Genomic DNA, 19,905 nt, shown 5'->3' on the forward strand with positions numbered 1-19,905 from the left:
TAGGGTCGGTCCCTGTGGGCGTTGGATCCCCAGCCTGAGCCCGGCGATGGCCCCGCACCGAGCGGCGCGGGTCCTGTCCCTGGCACTCGTCCTGACCGCGATGGCTGCGGTATCCGGGGCGCGGGCGCCGCCGGGCGCAGTCTGGCCTGGGCAGGGCTGCTCCACGCTGGGCCGCTGCTGTCCCGGCCGTGACCCGACCTGCGTTGCCCCGGGGCCCCCGCGCTGCTTCTGCGACCAGGCGTGCGGCGCGGTGCGGGATTGTTGCGCCGACTACGCGCGGGCCTGCCCAGGTGAGTTCCTGGGAGCACGAGGTGCGGGCGGAGCCGTCGGCACTTTGGGGAGCGGGGGCTTGGGGGTGCCGCGGAGGACCGAAGGATGCGGCAGGGTGGGGGTTCTGGGCCTGGAAGTGCGCGCCTAGAAAGATGCGCGGGGCTTGGACCAGCGCGCGCGAGTATCCGGGGGCGAAATGGAGAGGGAGACTTGGAGAGGTGAAGGGTGTTCCGGGAGGGAGCGCAAGGACTGCGCGCAGGACTTGGAGGGCGGCGCGAGGGTCGGGGCTCAGTGAGGTGGCGCACCTGCCAGGTACCAGGGTGAGAAGAAGGGCACCGAACTAAAATGTGCGCGTGGGGGGTGGGCCGTGGAGGGGTGAGAGGGAGGAGAGGGCACTTGGGTTGGGGTAGGGTGCCAGATTTAGCAAGTAGAAATACGGGGTGCGTAGTTAAACTTGAATTTCAGATAGGTAACCAATACGGTTTTTAGCACAAGTAAGTCCTATATATTGCAAGAGCCATACTTTAGTTACAGTTTTGATTATTTTTCTGGAATTCAAATCCAACTGGGCGTCCTGTGTTTTACCTGACAACCCTAGCTGGGGGAAGGGCGTGGGGCATGGAGGGGTGCAAGGAAGGATTGGGCGCACGCGCTGCATTGCGGGCAGGGGCTTCACAGGGCAAATGGAGAGAGCCTGGAGAAGGCCGAGGGAACCGCTGAAGCCTGGAGCAGGCTTGGAGTGCAGGGACGCAGAGAGGGGACCAAGAACCTGAAGAACCCAAAGAACTCGGGCTGGGCGATACAAGGGCTAGAGAAACTGGGCGTGGGGTGGGGCGAGGAGCAGACTAAAACTTGGGCAGGCCAGCGGAGGTGGAGGGGTTGGATCCGTGTGCAAGTAACGCCTCCCTGTGGTCCCTGGACCAGGGTCTATGCATTTCCTACAAAGACCCCACCAGAGGGGCACCCGGACTCTGAAATCAGCGGATGATCAGTTTAGTCAGTAGTGGGAGGACTGTCTTCTTAAAATCTCAGTAGTCAGTTTTTCACACCCACTGGAGATGAAAATCTACGTTCTGTCCCATTGTAAAGTGAATAAGACCCAACTCTCCTTTGTTGGGGGACAGCGATTGGACCCTTCTATCTGGAGACATCGGTGGTCCTTCAGGATTTACACTTAAAAGAAGGGGGCCATTTTTGAAAACTCAAAATTGTAGAGACCCAACACTTATTGATTGCTTACCAACTCTGATTACTTTCTCACAGCACTCTGGGGTTCCTGCATATACTAATGTCCCCATCCAGCAGACGAGAAAAGCGGGGTTTGGAGATGAGAGCGCTTTGGCCAGCCAAGGTGACCCAGCAGGTTTTGAACCTCACCGGATCCTGGGTCTTCTAGCACCTTGCTGCTTCCCACACGTGTGAGTGGCTAACAGTGGAAATCCAGGCAGCAGTGAGAAGAAAAAGTAATTTAGGGTGTGGTATCTCCCCAAATCATAGCAAATGAGATTCCCCGGAATGAACTTGCAGAACTTGGGAACGCTTTTGTATTTGTCTGCTTTCTGTACAGAGAGTGCATGCTGCAATGGCTTCATTCAGAGTGTGGGGCTGCACCCACAGGGGCTCCCCTGCTTTAGCCCCAGGGTGGGGGGCCCAGGAAGGGGGCCAGGCAGAGGGATTAGCGATACTTTCCCACGTTCTGACCCCCATCCACAAAATGATACGATGTTATCAGTTCCTCAGAGTTTTCTGTTGCACAAAGAGCTTGGGCTGGTGGGCCCAGGGCCCTCAGAGCTTTATGTCCCTCTTTGTTTTGCTTTTTTGGGTATGTGTCAAAAAAGCAGCAGATCTAGGGTCTGCCCCCTTGTCTGGGCTGCGCAGAGCCAGGTTCTTACAAATACATCAGGGACAAGTTCACTTTTCGACCTCCCAGAGGAGTAGGGCAGGAGGGGACAGGGTGACCAGCTAGGAGGCCAGAGATGGGGAGAAGTGTTTTTCGTGAGTGATTTAGGGGATATGTTGACTGACTTCAGTAACTGTTAGTGGTAGAAAGAGACATTGAGGATGACTTAAAGGACAAACAAACAAAAAACCCTAACATTTACTGAGTACTTATCAAGTTCCAGGGAGGTACTGTTTTAAGCGCTTTAAATAAATTGCTTCCTTTAAGCCTCATAACAACCCCATGGAATGTTCATGTCCATTTTACAGATGAGGAAATGAAGCACAGAGAGGTAGTGACCTGCTCAGAGTTGCACAGCTATTAAGCAGCAGATCTGGGACTTGAACCCCAGCAGTATAGCTCCAGACCACAATAGTATATGGTTGCTCATGAGGGGGTGGGATTATAAGCATCTGAGAGAGGAAAACTTGAGCCTACAGGTGAAAGAGGAGAGCTTGACATTGCCCACATTCAGTTCAACCACACTGCTGGCCACCTGCTGTGTGCCAACCTCAGCTAGAAGCTATGGGGGCTGGAAAGATGGTGCTCTGATCCCCTCAAGCTTATAGTTTATTTTGGGGAGACAGAGTGGCTGTGAAAGAATTTCAGTCAGAGCAAGACAGCAAGATGAAGCTTGAAAGTGAGCAGCGAGGAAGGGGTGGTGACCAAGAGAGGGTGGAGCTAGAGTGACTAGTAAGGCCTTTAAGGATGGACACCATTGTTTCATATTTTTCAAGTTCTTTACTGATTATCTTCATGTATTTTATATTCTTTAATTCTCACTTCAACCCTGGAAGGATCAATGTCCCCATTTATACACGTTTGTATTCCTTGAACTAGTCAGTACTCTTAGAGTTGCAACACATCTCACATTGACTTAAACTAGCAAGGGAATTGATTGGCTTGGGAAATGGAAAATTGATCCATGTGACTGGCTTCAGGTCTGGCTGGATCCAGGGGCTCTATGGATATCATCAGGGCTCTATCTCTTTCCACCTTTCAGCTCTACTTGTTTTGGCTTCATTTTCAGGCATGCTCTCACCAAATGGTGGCAAAGGTAGTACTAGTAGCTTTGAACTGGTGTCCCTAGTGGAATGAGAGCATCCTTTCTCCATTTGTTCCAGCCAAAATCTAGGGATGGTTCTCAGGCCCAGTGTTTGTGTGTTACATGTTCATTTATGATCCAATCAATCACTTAGTTTAGGAGAAGGAATATGTCAATTAGCCATGTTTGGGTCCTAAGCCCCATCCCAGGAATGAGGGTGAGGTACCTCTATCCAAGCCATGTGGACTGGCAGTGGGGAGGATTGGTTCCTCAAAAGAAAACTGAGGCAGTGTTACCAGAATATGGGGGCTGGGAGGGTAGAGATGACAGCTGCTCACCACTAAGCTGTGGGAGACCATGCATTTCGGGAAACTCAAAGTAAAAGGGTGCTGAGACGTTAAATAGGAGGGTGAGGTTGTCCGTGACTGCAGGTGGATTTCAAGAACAACTTAGATTTTTAACCACTAGGCTTGGGGGTCGTTATAATCCACTATTAAAAAAAGATCTTTTGTGAACCACATCAAGAGGATACAAGAAGCACACCAGGATTTCAGGTGACAGGTCAGAACTTCATTCCAGGAGAATCCTTTTGATAGGCAGTTAGGAAGATGGACGGTCAGGGGGCTGGGCAATGAGGTTCAGAGAAGAAGGTGTGGTTTGGAGAGTCCAGAAAGGAATTTCCTGATGTGCTGGGGCCTGTCAGAGTAGGGCAGAGGGATCCAAGGGGACTGTGGGAAATTCAGTCTGGCTCCAGCAAACTCAGCGGGCACGATGTTATCTGGGTCTCTAGGGCTGAACCAACAGCCTTTAAACCTCCCCTCCTCTCCGCCTTCTTTTTTAGCTGCGCTGATAAGCTAGAATTTCTCCTTTACTCCGAAAAAGGTAGGATGGATGGCCTTTGTTTTGAGAAACAGCGCCATCTGGTGGTACCTTCTAGCACTGCCAACTTGTGGTCCTATTTCCTTTGTTGTCGTTAAGGCAAGATTTGCTCATTCAGTATTCACTTACTCATGGGCCAGGTACTGTGCTTGGTACCGGGATTCAGCAGGGAACAAGGACCCTGCCTCCGCGGTGCTCACACGAGAGGAGGAGGCCAACCAGATATGAATAATCACACGAATGTACTGAGGTCACAATCCTAGGCCTAGGCAAGGTGTGACATCAGTTCTCCAGGAATGTCACATATGCATGCTGCTTGGTGACTTCACAGTGCCAGAAACATGGAAAGAATATGTGTAGGGTGGCCGCTGCCTAATTTTCTGCAAAATCTCCCACCTGACTGACAGGCAGGGCAGGTCAGGGAATCATGGTGGGACTTCGGTGCTCCCCTTTGGTTCGTATAATAATCATCAAAGCCCTGTATGCTGTCACTGCCTTCTCCTTCTCTGACATCGCCTCCTACCACTTCCTCTCCTGCTTGTTCTGCTCCAGTCACCGTTGATTCCTCACTGTCCCTCCAGCATCCAACCTTGACCCTGCCCCAGGGCCTTCGCACTGCCTCTTCCCTCCACCTGGAACACTTCCCCTGCAGTTACCTACACAGTTCTCTCCATCCTTCACCTCTTCAGATGTTCTTTGTCTTGGAGTTTCCTTTGACCCTTTCATGTAAAACAGTTTCTCATCACCCCAACCCCACTGTTCTTATTCTGCTTTGTTTCTTCTCAGAGCATGGATCACTAGTTGAAATTATATCATAGGTTGTACTGTGTGTTGTCTGTTTCTCCTGCAGAATGTCAGCTCCCCCAGGGCAGGGACCCTTTCTACTTTGCACATATGTGTTCCCAGCACTCGGTCCAGTGCTCTGCACACAGTAGGCCGAAATAGTCATTAAATAAATGCATAAAGACTTCTGTCTTACTGAGCTTTTGCTCGGGGCTTCGCGTTCGTCATTGCATCACTTCTGTGAGCCTGCAGTCTGCATCCGGGTTTGTCTGGCTCCAACACCTTGGCTTGGCTCAGATAGTCTCCCGCTTCAGCTCCACTCGCCTCCTCTGTGAGATGATTTGACATAGTACACATACATATAGGAGTCGGGTCTTGGCCAGTGACAGATGGTATGCCCAGGAGCATTAAATGGAAGAGAACTTGATGGGGCCTCTATTCACAATGGGGTACAGGAGAAAATGGTGTCATTGGAGCCTGGAGAGAGCAGGATTCATGGCAAAGAAGGATCAGGAAGCACATAGTCTCCTAAAGTTGTTGTGATGATTACATGAAGTCAGGTATGTGGCCTGCCTGGCTCAGCACCAGGGACCTAATTGATGTCATTATTAGGTGAATGATGAAAGGAATTATAACAGTTTGATTGTTGTGCTTGATTTCCTCCCTTCCTCCCTCCTTCCTTCCCCTGAGCATTTCAGCTCAGCTAAGGGTGGAGATCTGTGCACAGGGTGCATGACCGAGAGGCCAGAAGCACTGCTGTGTTTGCAACATAATGACCTCAATCCCTCAGTTCAGGGATGTATTTTTTTATGCATTTTTATGTTGCCAAGCTAGGATGCATCTCATAGCTGGGGAGTCCTTTTCATGTGGACGGACCTGTTTTTCCTGTTCACCACTGTGTCTCCTGGCTCACAGCAGTTGCTTGGTAAATATTTGTGGAATGAGTGAATTAATTAATTTTGACAGTCGAAGCCACTTTGTGTATACACACGAACATGTGAGTATATGTGTGTGTGTGTGTGTGTGTGAGCTGCGATTCAAACCCCATCCTACTGGCCCCAGAAGCGGAGCTTCCTGCTCTGCATCGCACTACCATCTGCCGCCTCCATCCTGGAAGGCAGATCGGGTCTTGTTTGACGTCAGCCATGAACATGTACTTGTACTGTGTGCTCCCGGATCCTTCTTTGCCCTGTGCCCTCTGGGAAGTCCGTGATTCACAGAGGCTCCCTGACCCCCAGGTGCTTGTTGATTTCAGCACATGCAGGGCACCAGCAGAAAGAAGAGTGTGACCCGGGTATTTGTTGCCCCCACCCCTTGACTCGGCCTCACTCCTGGTGGAGGGCGACCCTCAGCCATGAATCCTGCTCTCTCCAGGCTCCACTGACACCCTTTCCTCCTGTGCCCCATTGTGAACAGAGGCCTCATCAAGTTCTCTTCCATTTGAGCGACTGGAAATTTTTGCTGCGTGTAAATGACAGCAAAGCATCTCCAGTATTGATTTGGGGCTTACAAATACATTTTAGCAAATAGGCAAATTCATAAATACAGAATCTGTAACTAAGGAGGATCAACTATGTATGTTATATATAATACCCGTGTCGATTCTTAACCGTTATTTTAAGCACTGTTTTAAAGGTTTTCAAACTCTAAACAAATACATCTCACCGGAAGTAGCTTTAGTAAGAGGCTCCTTTCCATGCCGCGCTGTTGGGGGTGTAGCTGTGGTTCATGTTGCTGCCACAGGGAACTAGCTGTATTTACTGAGCACTTGCCGTGTACCACAAGCATGTTCCTTATATGTTGTATCTGACTGATTCCTCAAGGCCACCCTACCAGGTGAATCCTGTTCTTATTCCTATTTGACAAAGGAAGAAACCGAGGCACAGAGCGGTAAAATCAGTTGGTCTTGGTGCTCAGGAAATGTTATTGAAGGAATGAGTGGCGGGAACGGCCTGAATGATCACCGGAAGGATGATGGGTGAATGAAACGTGGAATGTGACGTTAGGTAAATGTATATATGGTAATCGTAGAGAAACTTTTGAGGAGGGCATGGACTCAGGGTTGCAAGAGTCCTGGAGCTCTGCATGGTGTTTCTGAGGGTTCAGCGCGTGGGGAAGATGGAAAAGATCTGCTCAGTGGCTGGCCCGACTCCATCCAAGTTGCCTCTGGAGACACTCTGCTTTCTCTTGCAGCCGTCTCCTGCGTTGTGGCGGAATGGAGTGGCTGGAGTCGCTGTGCCAAACCCTGTCAGGTCTCCTACCGTGTCCGCAGGAGGCATGTCCTGCAGGAGCCAAGGAATGGTGGTGCTCCCTGCCCCCATCTGGAAGAGCGGGCTGGCTGCGTGGAGTACCGGAGCCCCCAGGGAGTGGAGTGCCAGCAGTCCTTGTGTGAGTTGGGGTGGCCACCAGGGGCAACTGTCAGATCCAGTGGGCGGTCCAAGTTTGGGGTGGGACTTTGCTTTCCTTTAGCCCCGGTTCCCTCTCCTTACTCTGTGAATGAGGTAAGAACCTCTGACTTCCTCTGGGCATCTTGTCTTTCCAGCCCATCTCCCAGTGTGAGTCAGTCAGGACTTTGCATGCACATAACGGGAAGCCCAACTTAAACTGACCTGAGAAAAAAATGTGTGGCTCATGTAACTGAAATTCCAGTGGCTGCATTCAGGTATGGCTGCATCCAGGGGCTCAAGCAATGTGGCCAAGACTCTCTCTCCATCTCTGAGCTCTGTTTTTCTTTGAGCTGGCCTCGTTCTCAGGCCACTCTCTTTCTCATAGTTTCAGCAAATGTCCTGGGATGACATCTCATTGTCTTGACCTGCATCACGTATCCACCGCTGAACCAATCAGTATGTCCACAGTAGTGGAATACGTTGATTGGCCAAGCCTGGGCATGTGCGCCCTTTGAAGCTGGGAGGGCAGTCAGTCCCATTTGAATAAGAGTAGGGGAGGGGTGTTCTCCAAAGGAAAATTGGGTTGAATGGTGCAGGGTAGGCAAAACTGCAGGTGTTGGCTACATTGCACACCTGGATGAAAGGTTTTTATGCCACTAGAGAAAAACAGGCGATGCCGGTTTTGCAGCTGAAGAGACTGACGAAAAGGGCGCAGTGGTTTTCCTGCTGGGGTAGAAGAGCAGGCAGCGGTTCCCTTCCAGTCTCTCCCCACGCTGCAGACTGGAGGGAGGAGGGGGTCATTCTGCAGCTACTCCGAAAACCTTACCATGGCGTCCCCCTCCCGCTTTCAGTTCTCCAACAGCTACCCAGTGCCCTCAGGGTGAAACCCAACTGCCTCATCGTGGTCTGTAAGCCCCCTGTGTTCTGCCTCTTGCCTCCTGTGACCTCCTCTCTCACCTCCCTCCGCCCACGCTTTAAAGGACCATTCTGATCGTCATGGGGCAGTGGGTCCGAAGGCAGCAGCAGGGGGGTCGGGGAAGAGGTGACGGCGGGAGTGCAGGTGAGAGAGGAGGGTGGCTGGACCGGGGAGGTGGCAACGAGGTGCTGAGAATGGCGGAGTCATTCCCTTTGCCTGAAATCCTGTCCGCTTTCCCCTGCCATCGAACCTTGCCTGGACCACCATTTGCAGCCCAGATGTCAATTTCCCAGGAAGAACTTCCCGACTGCCCCTACTATGCGCCAAGCACTTGGTCACATTCCTTGACTCTGTGAGGCCAGTGATACTATTCTCATTATTTAGAAGGGGAAACCAATGCTCAGGGAGACACAGAACTTGCCCAAGATACATGGCTCACTATAAATCACCTTAGTTAATGCTGACAATAACTCTGTGATATAGGTACTGATATTCTCCTCATTTTGTTTATGAGGAGACCGGGGCTGAGAGAGTGCAGTCACTCGACCAAGATCACTCAGCTATAAGACGCAGCATGGGGGCTCTCCTCACTGCTTTAGACTGCACCAAAAGAAGCGCCATGGATGTTATAAGAGAGGAGGGAAGGCAAATTGCAAAGCCAAGCCCAGTCTCCATGGCAGCAGCAGAGACAGGGCCCTGGGATGCCCCAGTGTGGCCCTCTTCTAGGTCACTAGCATTAGTTCAACACCAAATGTTTGATTCAGCTCCATCGCTCAGGGATTGGGGAGGAGGAGGGACTTCCTTTGGACTATTTTTTCCTAAGGAATCACCAATCTCTCTTGGTGTGTGTGTGTGTGTGTGTGTGTGTGTGTGTGTATGTGCGTGTTTTGTTCTAGGAAGGAAGAGACTTGGAAGTTGGCCCAACAAAATAATTTTTATTAATTCGTTTACCCATCCCTCTGTATTTCCTTTCTTTCATCCTTACATCTTCTCACTCATTCATTGATCCATCCATTTCTTTTATTAATTCATCTAGCCATCCACCTGTCATCTCTCCATCTAGCCTCTTGCCATTCGTCATCTCTCTGTCTCCCCCTTTTTCTGTTCTTCCATCTTCCCATTTACTTACCCGTCATCCATCCATTCTTCCTCTCTTCCATTAGTTCAGCCATCCATCCATCCAGTTATTAACTCTTTTATCTACTGTTTTACTCATCTATTTATCAAAATCGTTCATTTGAAAATCTTGAGACCCACTGTGCTAGGCCCTGAGTCTCAGAGATAAATATGATCCTGCCTCCAACATCACCTAAAGGGGACTAATGGGGACCATCTATCCATTCCAGGATCCCATAGTCTCCTTAGGGCTGCCATATAAATGACTCAGAGGCCAGGAGGATCTAACCCAGTTTCCTGTGGTGTCATAACCTGGGGGGTGCTGAGCTACCTAACTCTCTTTTGTCCTTGGCCCACAGTCCCTGCTCTCATAACCACAGGCAGCTATGGGAAAGAGCGGGAAAAGCGAGGTGTCCCCAAGGAGCAGAAGATAGTAGGGTAAGTTGAAGCAAGTGAACCCAAAGTCTAAATAAAATGGGTGAACATTTTCCTTGAATTACACTTTCATCATGTCTTTCTCTTACTTTCACAGCTTCAATATCTCCCCATTTTTTGTCCTGATACTTTTTTCCCACAAGGAACAAAGGACAGAAATCCTTGTCCTGATGGAGTGAACAGTCTAGTTGCAGGAGGCAGATAATAAACAAATAGCATGTTAATGGTGCTAAGTGCTACGAAGAGAAATAAAGGAGGGAAGAGGGCGGGGGTGCCAGTGACATCCTCGCCGAGGTGATATATGAACTGAGATCTGGACTTTCTGGGGTAAGAGCATGTCTGGAAAAGGGACCAGGAAGTGCAAAGGTCCTGGGGCAGGGCATGCCTGGTGCATTCAAGGATCAGCAAGACCAGTGTGGCTGGAGCGCAGAGAGAGTGAGAGAGTAGGAAGTAAGGTCAGAAATACATGGGAGGGGCATGGCCAGATCTCACAGAGCCTATGGGCTGTGCTGAGAAGTTGGACACACAAGATGGGAGTCATGGGAGGGTTTTGAGTAGAGGGATAATGTGATAACTTGAGTTTTCACAGGATCCCTTTGAGTGATATTCAGAGAGAGAGGCAAGGAGGGAATCAGGAGACCAATGGGGCGGTTCTTGTAATGATCCAGGTGAGAGGTGAAGGAGGTTTGGATCATGGGGGTACCCCTGCACCCTGGGGAGGGTGCATTGCAAGGACTGGAGACAGATCAGTGTGCTGGGGATGGTGGTGATGAGGTCAAGCTTCCAGGACACGGCCGGGCACATGGCAGATACTCGGTAAATATCGGTGGAAAGAATAAGGTCTGAGCAAAAGCAGGGACAGTGGAGATGGAGAGGGAGCTATATTAGTTAGGGTTCCTTTCCTTGCAGGCGACAGAAACTTGGTTCAAACTGGCTCGAGTGAAACAGAGTATTATTGGTTTATACGAGTATAACTGGAAAGGAAGTTTTGAAATAGTGTCACTTCAAGCACAGCTGGAGTCATGTCAAATAATGTCAAGATTCACTCTCGTATTCTCCCCTCCCCCGCTTCGCCTCATTCTCAAGCAGCCGTTCTCCCTGCACTGGCCAACGTGGGAACCAGCAGCTTCACATCCTCCCAGCTTAGCAGTGCGAGGGGGTAAGGGGTGGGGGAGAGGGGGGCCAGGGGAGGAGGCATTCTTCCCAGTCTCGTGTGTTATTTCTGGAGGAGAATTTTATTGGTCCTGCTCGAATCCCAGGCCCATCCTTGAACCAATCACTGTGACTGGGAGGATGGGAACTCTGATTGGTCAGTTTTAATCATGTGCCCAGGCTAGTGGCAGGTGTGGGCAGCCAGGACCAGCCACCCTGATTGATTGCCCCCACCAAGATCAAATAGGGTGAGCACAAGAGTTCCTTAAATAAACTATAAAAAGGGAAGAAAGTGTGTTGGGAAGATGAAAGTTCCACTTGTCACAGGTTTCTGGTAAGGGACAGATTCCTGAGGAATTCTGGGGGCAGTTCAGATGAAGGGACTGGGGACAGATTTGGGGCTGTCCTAGGAGAAAACTACTCCTTAGGCCTCCCAGAGGCTGCAGCTACGAGGGGGCACGAGTCCTTGGTAAGCTGCGTCTTCTCCAGCAGGGGGAGCCATTTACTGCCATTTGTAGAAAAGTTGGGTAGCGGTACAGTTTTGGCAAATTGGTTCTTCAAATACCCCGCAATGGGAAGTTTCCCTTTTAAATAATTCCCGTGGAGAATCTCTTTTATAAAAAAGGATCTTTTGTAAAATGCAGTGGAGTGCTCAGGAAAGTCAATTTAGGCTCTTGGGGTTTGTAGCATTTATTAGCTGTGTGACCACAGGCAAATTAGCTCTCTGATCCTGTTTCCTAATCTGTAAACTGGGGCAACACCTACCTCGCAGGAGTTCCCTGTTCCATTGGAGCAAATGATTCGTTCAGCACGTTTTTACTGAGGCAGCACTGTTCTAGGAGTTGAACACCACGGTGAACAGAACAAACAGAAATTCATGCCTTTCTGGGGCTGACAGTCTAGTGAGGAGACAGATGAGAAATAAACCATGTGTTCTTTGGGGTAAAGTGCTGGAAGCCCTCCATGGGTTAAATTAAAAGAGCAGGAGCTACATCTCCTGTTGAATGCAACCTGTTTTTGTAGACTGGGTTGCCCCAAAGTTTTCTGTATCAGGGAGAAACGGTATCCAGCTGGGCCCACATTGGACTAGATGCGATGTAGGTGCTCCATACATGGCTGTGGGTGCTCGGTGAACGCTCACAGGTGCCTGGCGTGGTGTATCCCTGTGCCGCTGCAGGTACTGCATCCAGTTCCGGCTGGGGCCCATTCCAGGGAGCTGCCGGCAGGTGAGGGCACCCCATGCCCAGTGGACGAAGTATCTGACCCAGGGCCACATGGTCTGTGTGAGGTGTGAGTGGCCTGCCCAGGATGCCAGGAGCCAGCGTTGCTACGGGGATGGTGGCGGGGCCAGAGGGTGAGCAGTGGGACCAGGGCATGGGAAGGGTGACTTGCAGAGCCTGGGGCTTCTCTGCTGCTTGAGAGATGATGGTGCCACAGGGGTGAGATGCTGCTCCGGAGTCAGGGCAGGACGCAGGAAGGTCATGGTCTCAGTGTCTGAGGAGGAGAAGCCCCTGCCACTTCCAGCCATGTGACCCAGAGCAAATCTCATAACCTCTATGAACCCCACTTTCCTCATCTGAAAATGCAGATAATAAGAGGAACTCTCTATGGGGCAATGGTGAAGAATAAGCCAGATTGTGCAAGCCGAGGACTTACATAGCTCAGCAAAAGGGAATTGGCATTATTGTTGAATCTTCAAAATTCCATTAAAAACCAAGTTTGGTTACTCTCATTTTATAGATTGGGAAACCAAGGCTCAGAGAGGCAGTGTGCTTTAATCAAGACCACACAGCAGGATTTGACGTAGATATGACTTAGCCCCCTAGACTGCCTCCCACAAGAGCCGATGTCTCAGAAAGCGTGTAGCATATAATTATAATAGCAGCTAACATGTATTAAGTGCTCACTGTGTGCGGAGCATCATTCTAAGCTCTTTATATCCATTCATCCCTCTATTCATACATTTATTCAATACGTATTTGTTGAACACTTACTATTGAGCATGCGCCCAGCAATGTTTTGGGCACTGGGGAGATGCAGTGAACAGAGCAGATGTGGTCCCTTCTCTTATGGAGACAACATTCTGCTGTGGGGAGACAGGCAAGTCAATTTGTGATTTGTCAGCTGAGACCTAAATGTTAGAGAAAGAAAGCAGAACGAGGGGGAAGTTCTGGGAATTGTTATTTTTGAAGGAAGGGAACACCTTCTCTTCAAATATTTGAAGAGATCTGAAGGAATGAGGGAGGAGCCATGTGGGTATCTTGGAGACGGTGTTCCAGGCAGAGGGAACAGCAAGTGCAAAGGTCCTGAGGTGGGAGCATGACACCACTGTGGCTGGAGTGCCACGAATGACGGGGAGCGTGGAAGGAGGTAAGGACACATGAACACACAGTATGCCATTGAAACATTCCAAGAACCCTATGTGGATACTTTCAGGATCCTCCCTTTGAGGTGAAGAGACTAAGATACAAAGCAGTGCCCAAGATCATACACCTAGCAAGTGGCGGGAATGGGATTTGAACCTATACTCTTCAGATCCCTGAGCCAAGCTCTAAACACTAGTCTAGACTGTTTCCACTGACAGTGCTTTCCCAATGCAGAGATTATTGTACTGTAGGAATGAGAGCGTTCTCTGGGGTCTGTCTGTCTAGGGAGTTCTCCTATTTTAAAGAATGTTAATTTCTTTCCTTTTAATATTGAGCACCCTGCTTACTGCAAACCTGGAGCAGGGAGTGCCAGTAACAACAGGGTGAACAAGAGGCATTGGGACGGCACAGATCCAGGTTCAAACCGCACCTCTGACCCTTACTAGCTGTGTGACTCTGGGCCAGCCTTCCACCTGACCTTGACAGTCCCCACCACTTGAGTTGTGGGAAGGATCCCATGGCCTTTGCACAGCACCTGGTCCCTCGTAGATGCTTAGTAGCGGAAGCTGCTATTGTCATGTTTAACATAAAATGGATATAATAATACATACTTTGTGAAAATGAGTCATAATGGATGTGGTGAATTTGGCACGTAGTAGGTGCCCAATAAACAAATGGCAAACAATATCATCACACTCTAAAGGGGCCTTCTCTGCCTGCCCTGTTCAATCTCTTTCCCACTTAGAGCTGAGATTCTACCATTAGAGATTCGTTCTTTGGGCTAGATGCTCACTTCTTAGAGCCTTGGTTTATCCACCTATCTGTGGATAAGCCTTTCTAGGCCTAAAAGTCTTATTAACCCCAAATTTCTCCTTTTGGATGCAACTGTTTCAGGATAAGGGACATGGCATTTTGGTGAGGCCAAGAGGAGGGTGGCAGGCTCCGCCAGGGAGGGGCCTGAATGGAAAGCAGGGCCAGGACTGTGCCAGGGAGAGCCACTCCTCCCCGCTCCCACCATACCCAGGCTCACAACAGGTGATGGAAGGTCTGATCGGGGCATGAGCTCACCAGGCAGGACTGGCAGAGGAGGCGGATCAAAGTGAGGACAGAGACGAGCTGTCAGCTGGATTCTTTCCGTGGGCAGCTGAGGGCGGGAGTGCAAAGGGCACAGGCCCAGGAGGGATTAGCCTGTCATTTGGAGATTTTAGGAGGGTTTATTTAGCCTGAGAAGGGTCTCTGGGTTTGGGACAAGCAGGAGGAACAGCTGCCATAGTCACGCACCTATGGGGTGCTGGGCACCAGGTAGGTGCTTTACATCATTCAGGCCTCCCAAGCCCCTTCGAGATACGACACATTAGCTCCATTTTATATAATTAGGATGGCAACCGTAACAGTAACTTTAAATGCTCTCATTTGTTAAGCCCCTATTGTGTGCCAGGTACTGTGCTTAGAAGCTTAGACGAGTGCCCAGCACTTAACAAGCGCTCAGTTAGTATCTGTTATTGTTATTATTTTGCACTTTTCAAAGATTTAAATTATACCGACAGAGAACTGGCTCAAACATATGCACAGGTGAACAAATGTTTGGAAAGGAGGCATACCTGGGTGGTGACCGCCCAGGCAAGGAACAGAGCCGGGCCAGTGGTTAGTCGTTAGGTCATGGTCATTTTTATTTTCTCTGCACACAGCTTCACACAGAACCTCCCAGGGCTCCAGAGGGGCGGAGATGTCTGTGTTGCACGTTGAAGGGACGGCAGAGGCTCCTAGGAGCTGGGTCATGCCCCGCCTTGATTCCAGAGCCTGTGTTCTCAAGGACTCCACTGTGTTGCCCCCCAACAGGAGGAAAAGGGGTACAGGGAGGTTAAGCAATTTCCCCGGCTTGCCACCTCACCAGCTCTTAAGAACTGAGCCTGGATTGGCCGGCGGGGCCTCTGGGGTGGGCACTGAGCCATGCTCCGTCAGGCGCAGGAGACACAGGGCCCAGTGCCCGCCCGCTTTTAGGGCACAGGAAAATTTAAATAGTTTAAAATTTGAAATCAGAAGAAAAAAGCTATAATAGTCACGATCATAGTGAATCCCGCTTGGAGTATATTTGTCTTTATACAATGCCGTTGTAAACTATGACTTAAAATATTTTTGTGTGTGAAGGAAGGGGCCCACACAGACACACGTCCCTGAAGCCTGGAGATTCCTAATGCCACCGAGCCAACTCCGTCTCTTGCAGGAGCCAGCTGTTGCTGTGGCAAGCGGCCGGCCACCCCCGGTGCCGAGGGACCTGGGAGAGGCTCGGGCAGCTCCCGGACTGTTCCTGCCCAGAGGTCCATAGCCTCGTGTTCATCTAGCGCTTCGGCCCCCTAACCATCCACACGCCTTCTTCCCGAAGACTCCCTGGCTGGCGGGGGGAACCCCTCCCCTACCAGGGCTTGGGATCCTGTAGGACCAGAAGTGGGGAGCAGTCTGCAACTTTGAGGCTGAAGGAACAAGCCTGGTTCTTATGTTGACACTGAAAATAGCTTTGTGTGTCCACTCGGTGCCAGCTGAGTCACAGCCTTGCTGACGTGTCCCTGTCGTTCAGGGCTTTCCAGATGTACGCTCCCAAACTGAGTGTCCTGACTTCTAACCTGTCCTCCTTACCTGTACATTTACTTTTTATTGACTCTCCACTCCTCCTTGCTTTTTTACTTAAATAAATTTATTTTTTCAAGACCTCTTAAACTTAAATACCTGTGTTTAAAGAGGAAATGTTTTATCAAGCTAGAAATGAAAATAAATAATAGTAGCCAACATTTATTAAGTATCTATAGTATGCCCAGCATCGCTCCAGCTCTTTACACATATTAACTCATTGGATCTTGAGTTAGGTGCAATTATATCCCCGTTATCCATGTGAGGTAATTGAGGCACAGAGAGGTTAAACCACTTGCCTGAGATCACACAGCTCGTGAGTGGCACAGCGAGGATTTGAAACCCATGAGCTATATCTGCTAAGATTCCCTACACTAGCAGTATATCAGCACCCTAAGGGCAGGGTTTTGGTCTTTCTTATTTCCTGCTCTGTCCCCTGAGCCTAGAATAGTGCCTGGTATGCAATAATGCTCAGTAGATATCTGTTGAATAAATGAATAGATGAACGATCAGTTGCCATAATTAGAAGACAGTCAGAAAAATGAATACAATGGAAACCAAACAAGCTTGGCTAGGTACTATTACCTGCCCAAGGAGCTGAGTGTGAAACCTGTTCTCTTCCAGTTCAAACAAGAAATGTGCACAGTGATATCTAACGGAGGCAAATTAGAAGAGTCACAAGGCTTGAAAGGGGGCTAATTTTCTCCTCTTGGAAGTCGACTGTTATTAAAGTATTTTAAACAGTTTTATTGAGATACAATTTACATACCATACCATTCACTCATGTTAAGGGTACTCAGTCCTTTTTAGTATATTCATAAGGTTGTATAACCATCATGAAGGTCAATTTTTGTTCCCCCCACTAAAATATATCTCATACCCATTAGCAGTTACTCCCCACTGGTCAGACCCCTCCAGCCCTAGGCAACCACAATCTACTTTCTGTTACTATGGATTTGTCTATTCTGGACATTTCATATAAATGGAATCATATAAATGGTCTTCTGTGTCTGGTTTCTTTCACGGAGCATAACATTCTCAAGGCCCATCCATCTGGTAGTTGGTTAATGTCGCATCCTGGGTGCGTGTAAAACCATCTCAGATCGAACCCCCCACTTGGCGAAGTGCCACTATCACGGATACAGAGCTTGCGGGGGTGGGGGGTGGGGAGGAGGGTTTGTGATGCCTCTGCACCTTGCTAGGCATGTGCCGGCTCAGGTTTCCCTGCCTTTGGACCCAGGAGCACGGAGCACAGACTTGGGGGAAAGGGGGTGTCTCAGCTGTGCTTGGGGTTGGGCAGGAACTGCCCCACAGGTTGCTGCTACTCCACCCTCCTTCCTAAATCAGGACTCTGGGCGCCTCTGGCAATGGCTGTCTGTTCCCCCTCTCAGAGAATGAATGAGTCATGGGTAAGCTTTGCAGCGGCACCTGGGCACGCTGGTCTGGGGCGAGGTGCTGGGGCGCGAAGGGGAGACAGGTACAGATGGGCCAGGAGGCCAGCGAAGGGGCTGCCCGACACATCCAGGGAAGGTGCCCTGAGAGCCGGTTCTTGTCTCTGCACCTAGGAGGCCATTTTATGTGGAAATCATTTTATGTGTCTATGTGCTGTCTTCCCAAGCAGACTGTAAGTGTCTGAACTGCCCAGGCTCTGTAGCACATACTTTCTGGAGTCCCTCATAGCTACCATTTTTCACCCCTAAAGAGTAATGCCTGGTTTAATACCCTCAACGACTCTGTAAGGTAGGTGATCTTTCTCCCATTAACAGGGAAGGAAACTGAGGCTCAGGAAAGTCCAGTGACTTGCATGGGCTGTCATGATTAAGAAATGCTGCACCTGGGATTCGAACTGGGCTCCAAAGATTGTGCTCTTGACTGAACAGGAAGACAGAGGCTGTGGTGGCAATAGGTACGGGGTACCCAGAAGGCACAGCCATCTCTTGGGGACCATGAAATGTAACATTTACCTTGGGTGCTCTCTCTGGAGTGTGTTACTGGAGCTTGTGCAGAGTCAGTGAATCTGCTGTAGACGGGGAGGTACCTCAATCCAGCAAATACTTTTTAAAAAGATCAGAAAGATTGTGAGGATGGAGGTCAGAGCATGTAGTGTTATGTTCCTAGAGCCTTGCCCTACGTCTCAGGGCCTCAAGTCAAGACCCTTTAGGGGATGAGTGATAGAAACTTAACCAGCTTTAGCAAAAATGGAAGACTGTGACTCATGTAAAGTATCCAGGTCGTATCTCCTTCAGGTATAGCTGGATCCAGGGGTTTAAAAGTTGAAGCTGTTGTATTGCTTTCTTGTGGCCCTGCTCTCCTCTGGCTTGGCTCCACTTGGAGGCAGGCATCTTATGGTGGCATAGATGGCCACCGGGAGCTCTAGGCTTTCTTCCTGCCAGTTCGGCATTGCCAAGAGGACGAGAGCTTCTCATATCCAATGACCTGAGTCTCAGCTAAAGCCCTGGGGTTACTGCTAATTCATGTCATGCATCCCACATGCTCATCCCTGAACCAATCAGGCCATGGGGAATGGACCATTCTGATCATTGGGGGATGGGCCAGGTGCTTATCCCTGTAGGTAGGGAAGGGTCAGTTCTACTTGAACCACACGGACCAAGAGTGGGGAAAAGGTAGTTCCCCAAGGAAAACTCAGGGTGCTGGTATCAGAAGCAGCAGGAACGGGGGCTGGGAAGGTCCCACACAACAAGACATTATCCCCCTCATGGGAGGTGGAAGAGCTATGTTCAAGCTCTCTGACTTTGTCTCCAACTTGCTGTGTGATTGTGAGCAAGGCCTTTCCCGTCTCTGAGCCCCAGTTTCCCCGTCTGGACAGGGATGATCTCTATGAACTCATCCAGCTCTGAACTTCCAAGGCCAGCCAACTTCATTTAGCCAACGGCCCAGCATTCTAGCTGAAGAGATCTGAGCTCAGGCTTAGGAATGCACAGCCTTCACAAATCCCAAGATTGAACTTGGGACCGGACATCCAGTCCCCTGTTCCTGCCCATCCTGGCATGCGTGGTACAGCCTGTTACGATGGGAGGGGAGGCCTCTGAGGAGGTTTCTTTGCACATCCCCAGTGTTCTCCATCTATAATTGGCTCCGAATGAAATGATCTCATCCTTGAATGCTGAGAAAGGGAGGAGGGGGGACAGCTCCCTGGCAACATCTGACATTATGTGACTAACCAGTTTTCCTGCAGCAGAGAGAGATGGTCTGTTCTCCTGAAGACCATATAAAAGTTTGGGGGGAAAAAAAGTCTTGGTAATATATTGAAAGAGGCTTCAGCTTTTTGGGCATTTGACAGGCCCAACACATTTCTCCACTCTGACCAAACCAGGAATCTTCTGACTGATGCTCATAAGTCAACTTGAGTACTTGTCACCCATGTCAAACCTTGGCTGGGAGGAGGGGGGCATGGCCAGTTAATTCATCAAGTGACTTATCTTGATGGAGTTTTGTGGCCGGCTGAGGCTCGTTTAAATGCCCATACATTAATTTTTGAAAGATGAGCTCCTAATCAACTTTTAAAAAGCTTGTCACAGCACCATCTGTTTGGCGTTTGTCACTATTGCATTACATAAGAGGAAAGATGTTTTTAAAGAATGCGGCTGCATTTAGTAATTGGATCGCCGGAGAGGAGCCAAACCGGGGCGGATGGCACCATGATTCAGAAATGCCACAGGCCCTTCCCGGGGGTGCGGCGGCCTCCCCAAATTCCACACAGTTGTGGCAGAGGCCGGAGTGCGGCCCAGCTGGGGAAACAGGCCCCGGGTGGTTCCTGTTCCTCTCGCTTTTCTCTCCTGCTCTTATTTCATCCCTTCCCGTGTATTCTCCCTCACCCGGCCACGTCAGATAATTCTGTCAAGTATTAGCAATCACCTAATGACTTCACTTCCCTACGTCCCGGTTTCCTCATCTGGAAAAATGCTAACTGTAGTCTCTCGCTGCCCTGAGGTTTAAATATATTAGTACTTACAGTGACACCACATAGTGAG

The 19,905-nt window shown here is 49.8% G+C and overlaps 1 protein-coding gene across 1 annotated transcript; it reads left to right on the top strand.

Moving 5' to 3' along the window:
- On the top strand, positions 1 to 15,996 carry LOC150003683 (somatomedin-B and thrombospondin type-1 domain-containing protein-like). Its single transcript, XM_090285314.1, has 5 exons — positions 1 to 290; positions 7,110 to 7,304; positions 9,695 to 9,773; positions 12,100 to 12,276; positions 15,513 to 15,996. The coding sequence occupies exons 1-5, from the start codon at positions 47 to 49 to the stop codon at positions 15,628 to 15,630; spliced, it is 813 nt and encodes a 270-aa protein (XP_090141440.1). The 5' UTR covers positions 1 to 46; the 3' UTR covers positions 15,631 to 15,996.
- The last annotated feature ends 3,909 nt before the right edge of the window (positions 15,997 to 19,905 follow it).

The sequence above is a fragment of the Furipterus horrens genome, unplaced genomic scaffold (genome assembly GCF_987537825.1).
Source record: "Furipterus horrens unplaced genomic scaffold, mFurHor1.1.pri manual_scaffold_8, whole genome shotgun sequence".
Classification (NCBI taxonomy): domain Eukaryota; kingdom Metazoa; phylum Chordata; class Mammalia; order Chiroptera; family Furipteridae; genus Furipterus; species Furipterus horrens.

What these genes read in the sequence shown, in the direction of transcription:
- LOC150003683 (XM_090285314.1), top strand. Translation starts at nt 47, where the DNA reads ATGGCCCCGCACCGAGCGGCGCGGGTCCTGTCCCTGGCACTCGTCCTG. An exon ending in AAGGAGCAGAAGATAGTAGG is followed by an intron (nt 9,774 to 12,099) that starts GTAAGTTGAAGC and finishes GTGCCGCTGCAG; the next exon opens with GTACTGCATCCAGTTCCGGC. An exon ending in GATGGTGGCGGGGCCAGAGG is followed by an intron (nt 12,277 to 15,512) that starts GTGAGCAGTGGG and finishes CGTCTCTTGCAG; the next exon opens with GAGCCAGCTGTTGCTGTGGC.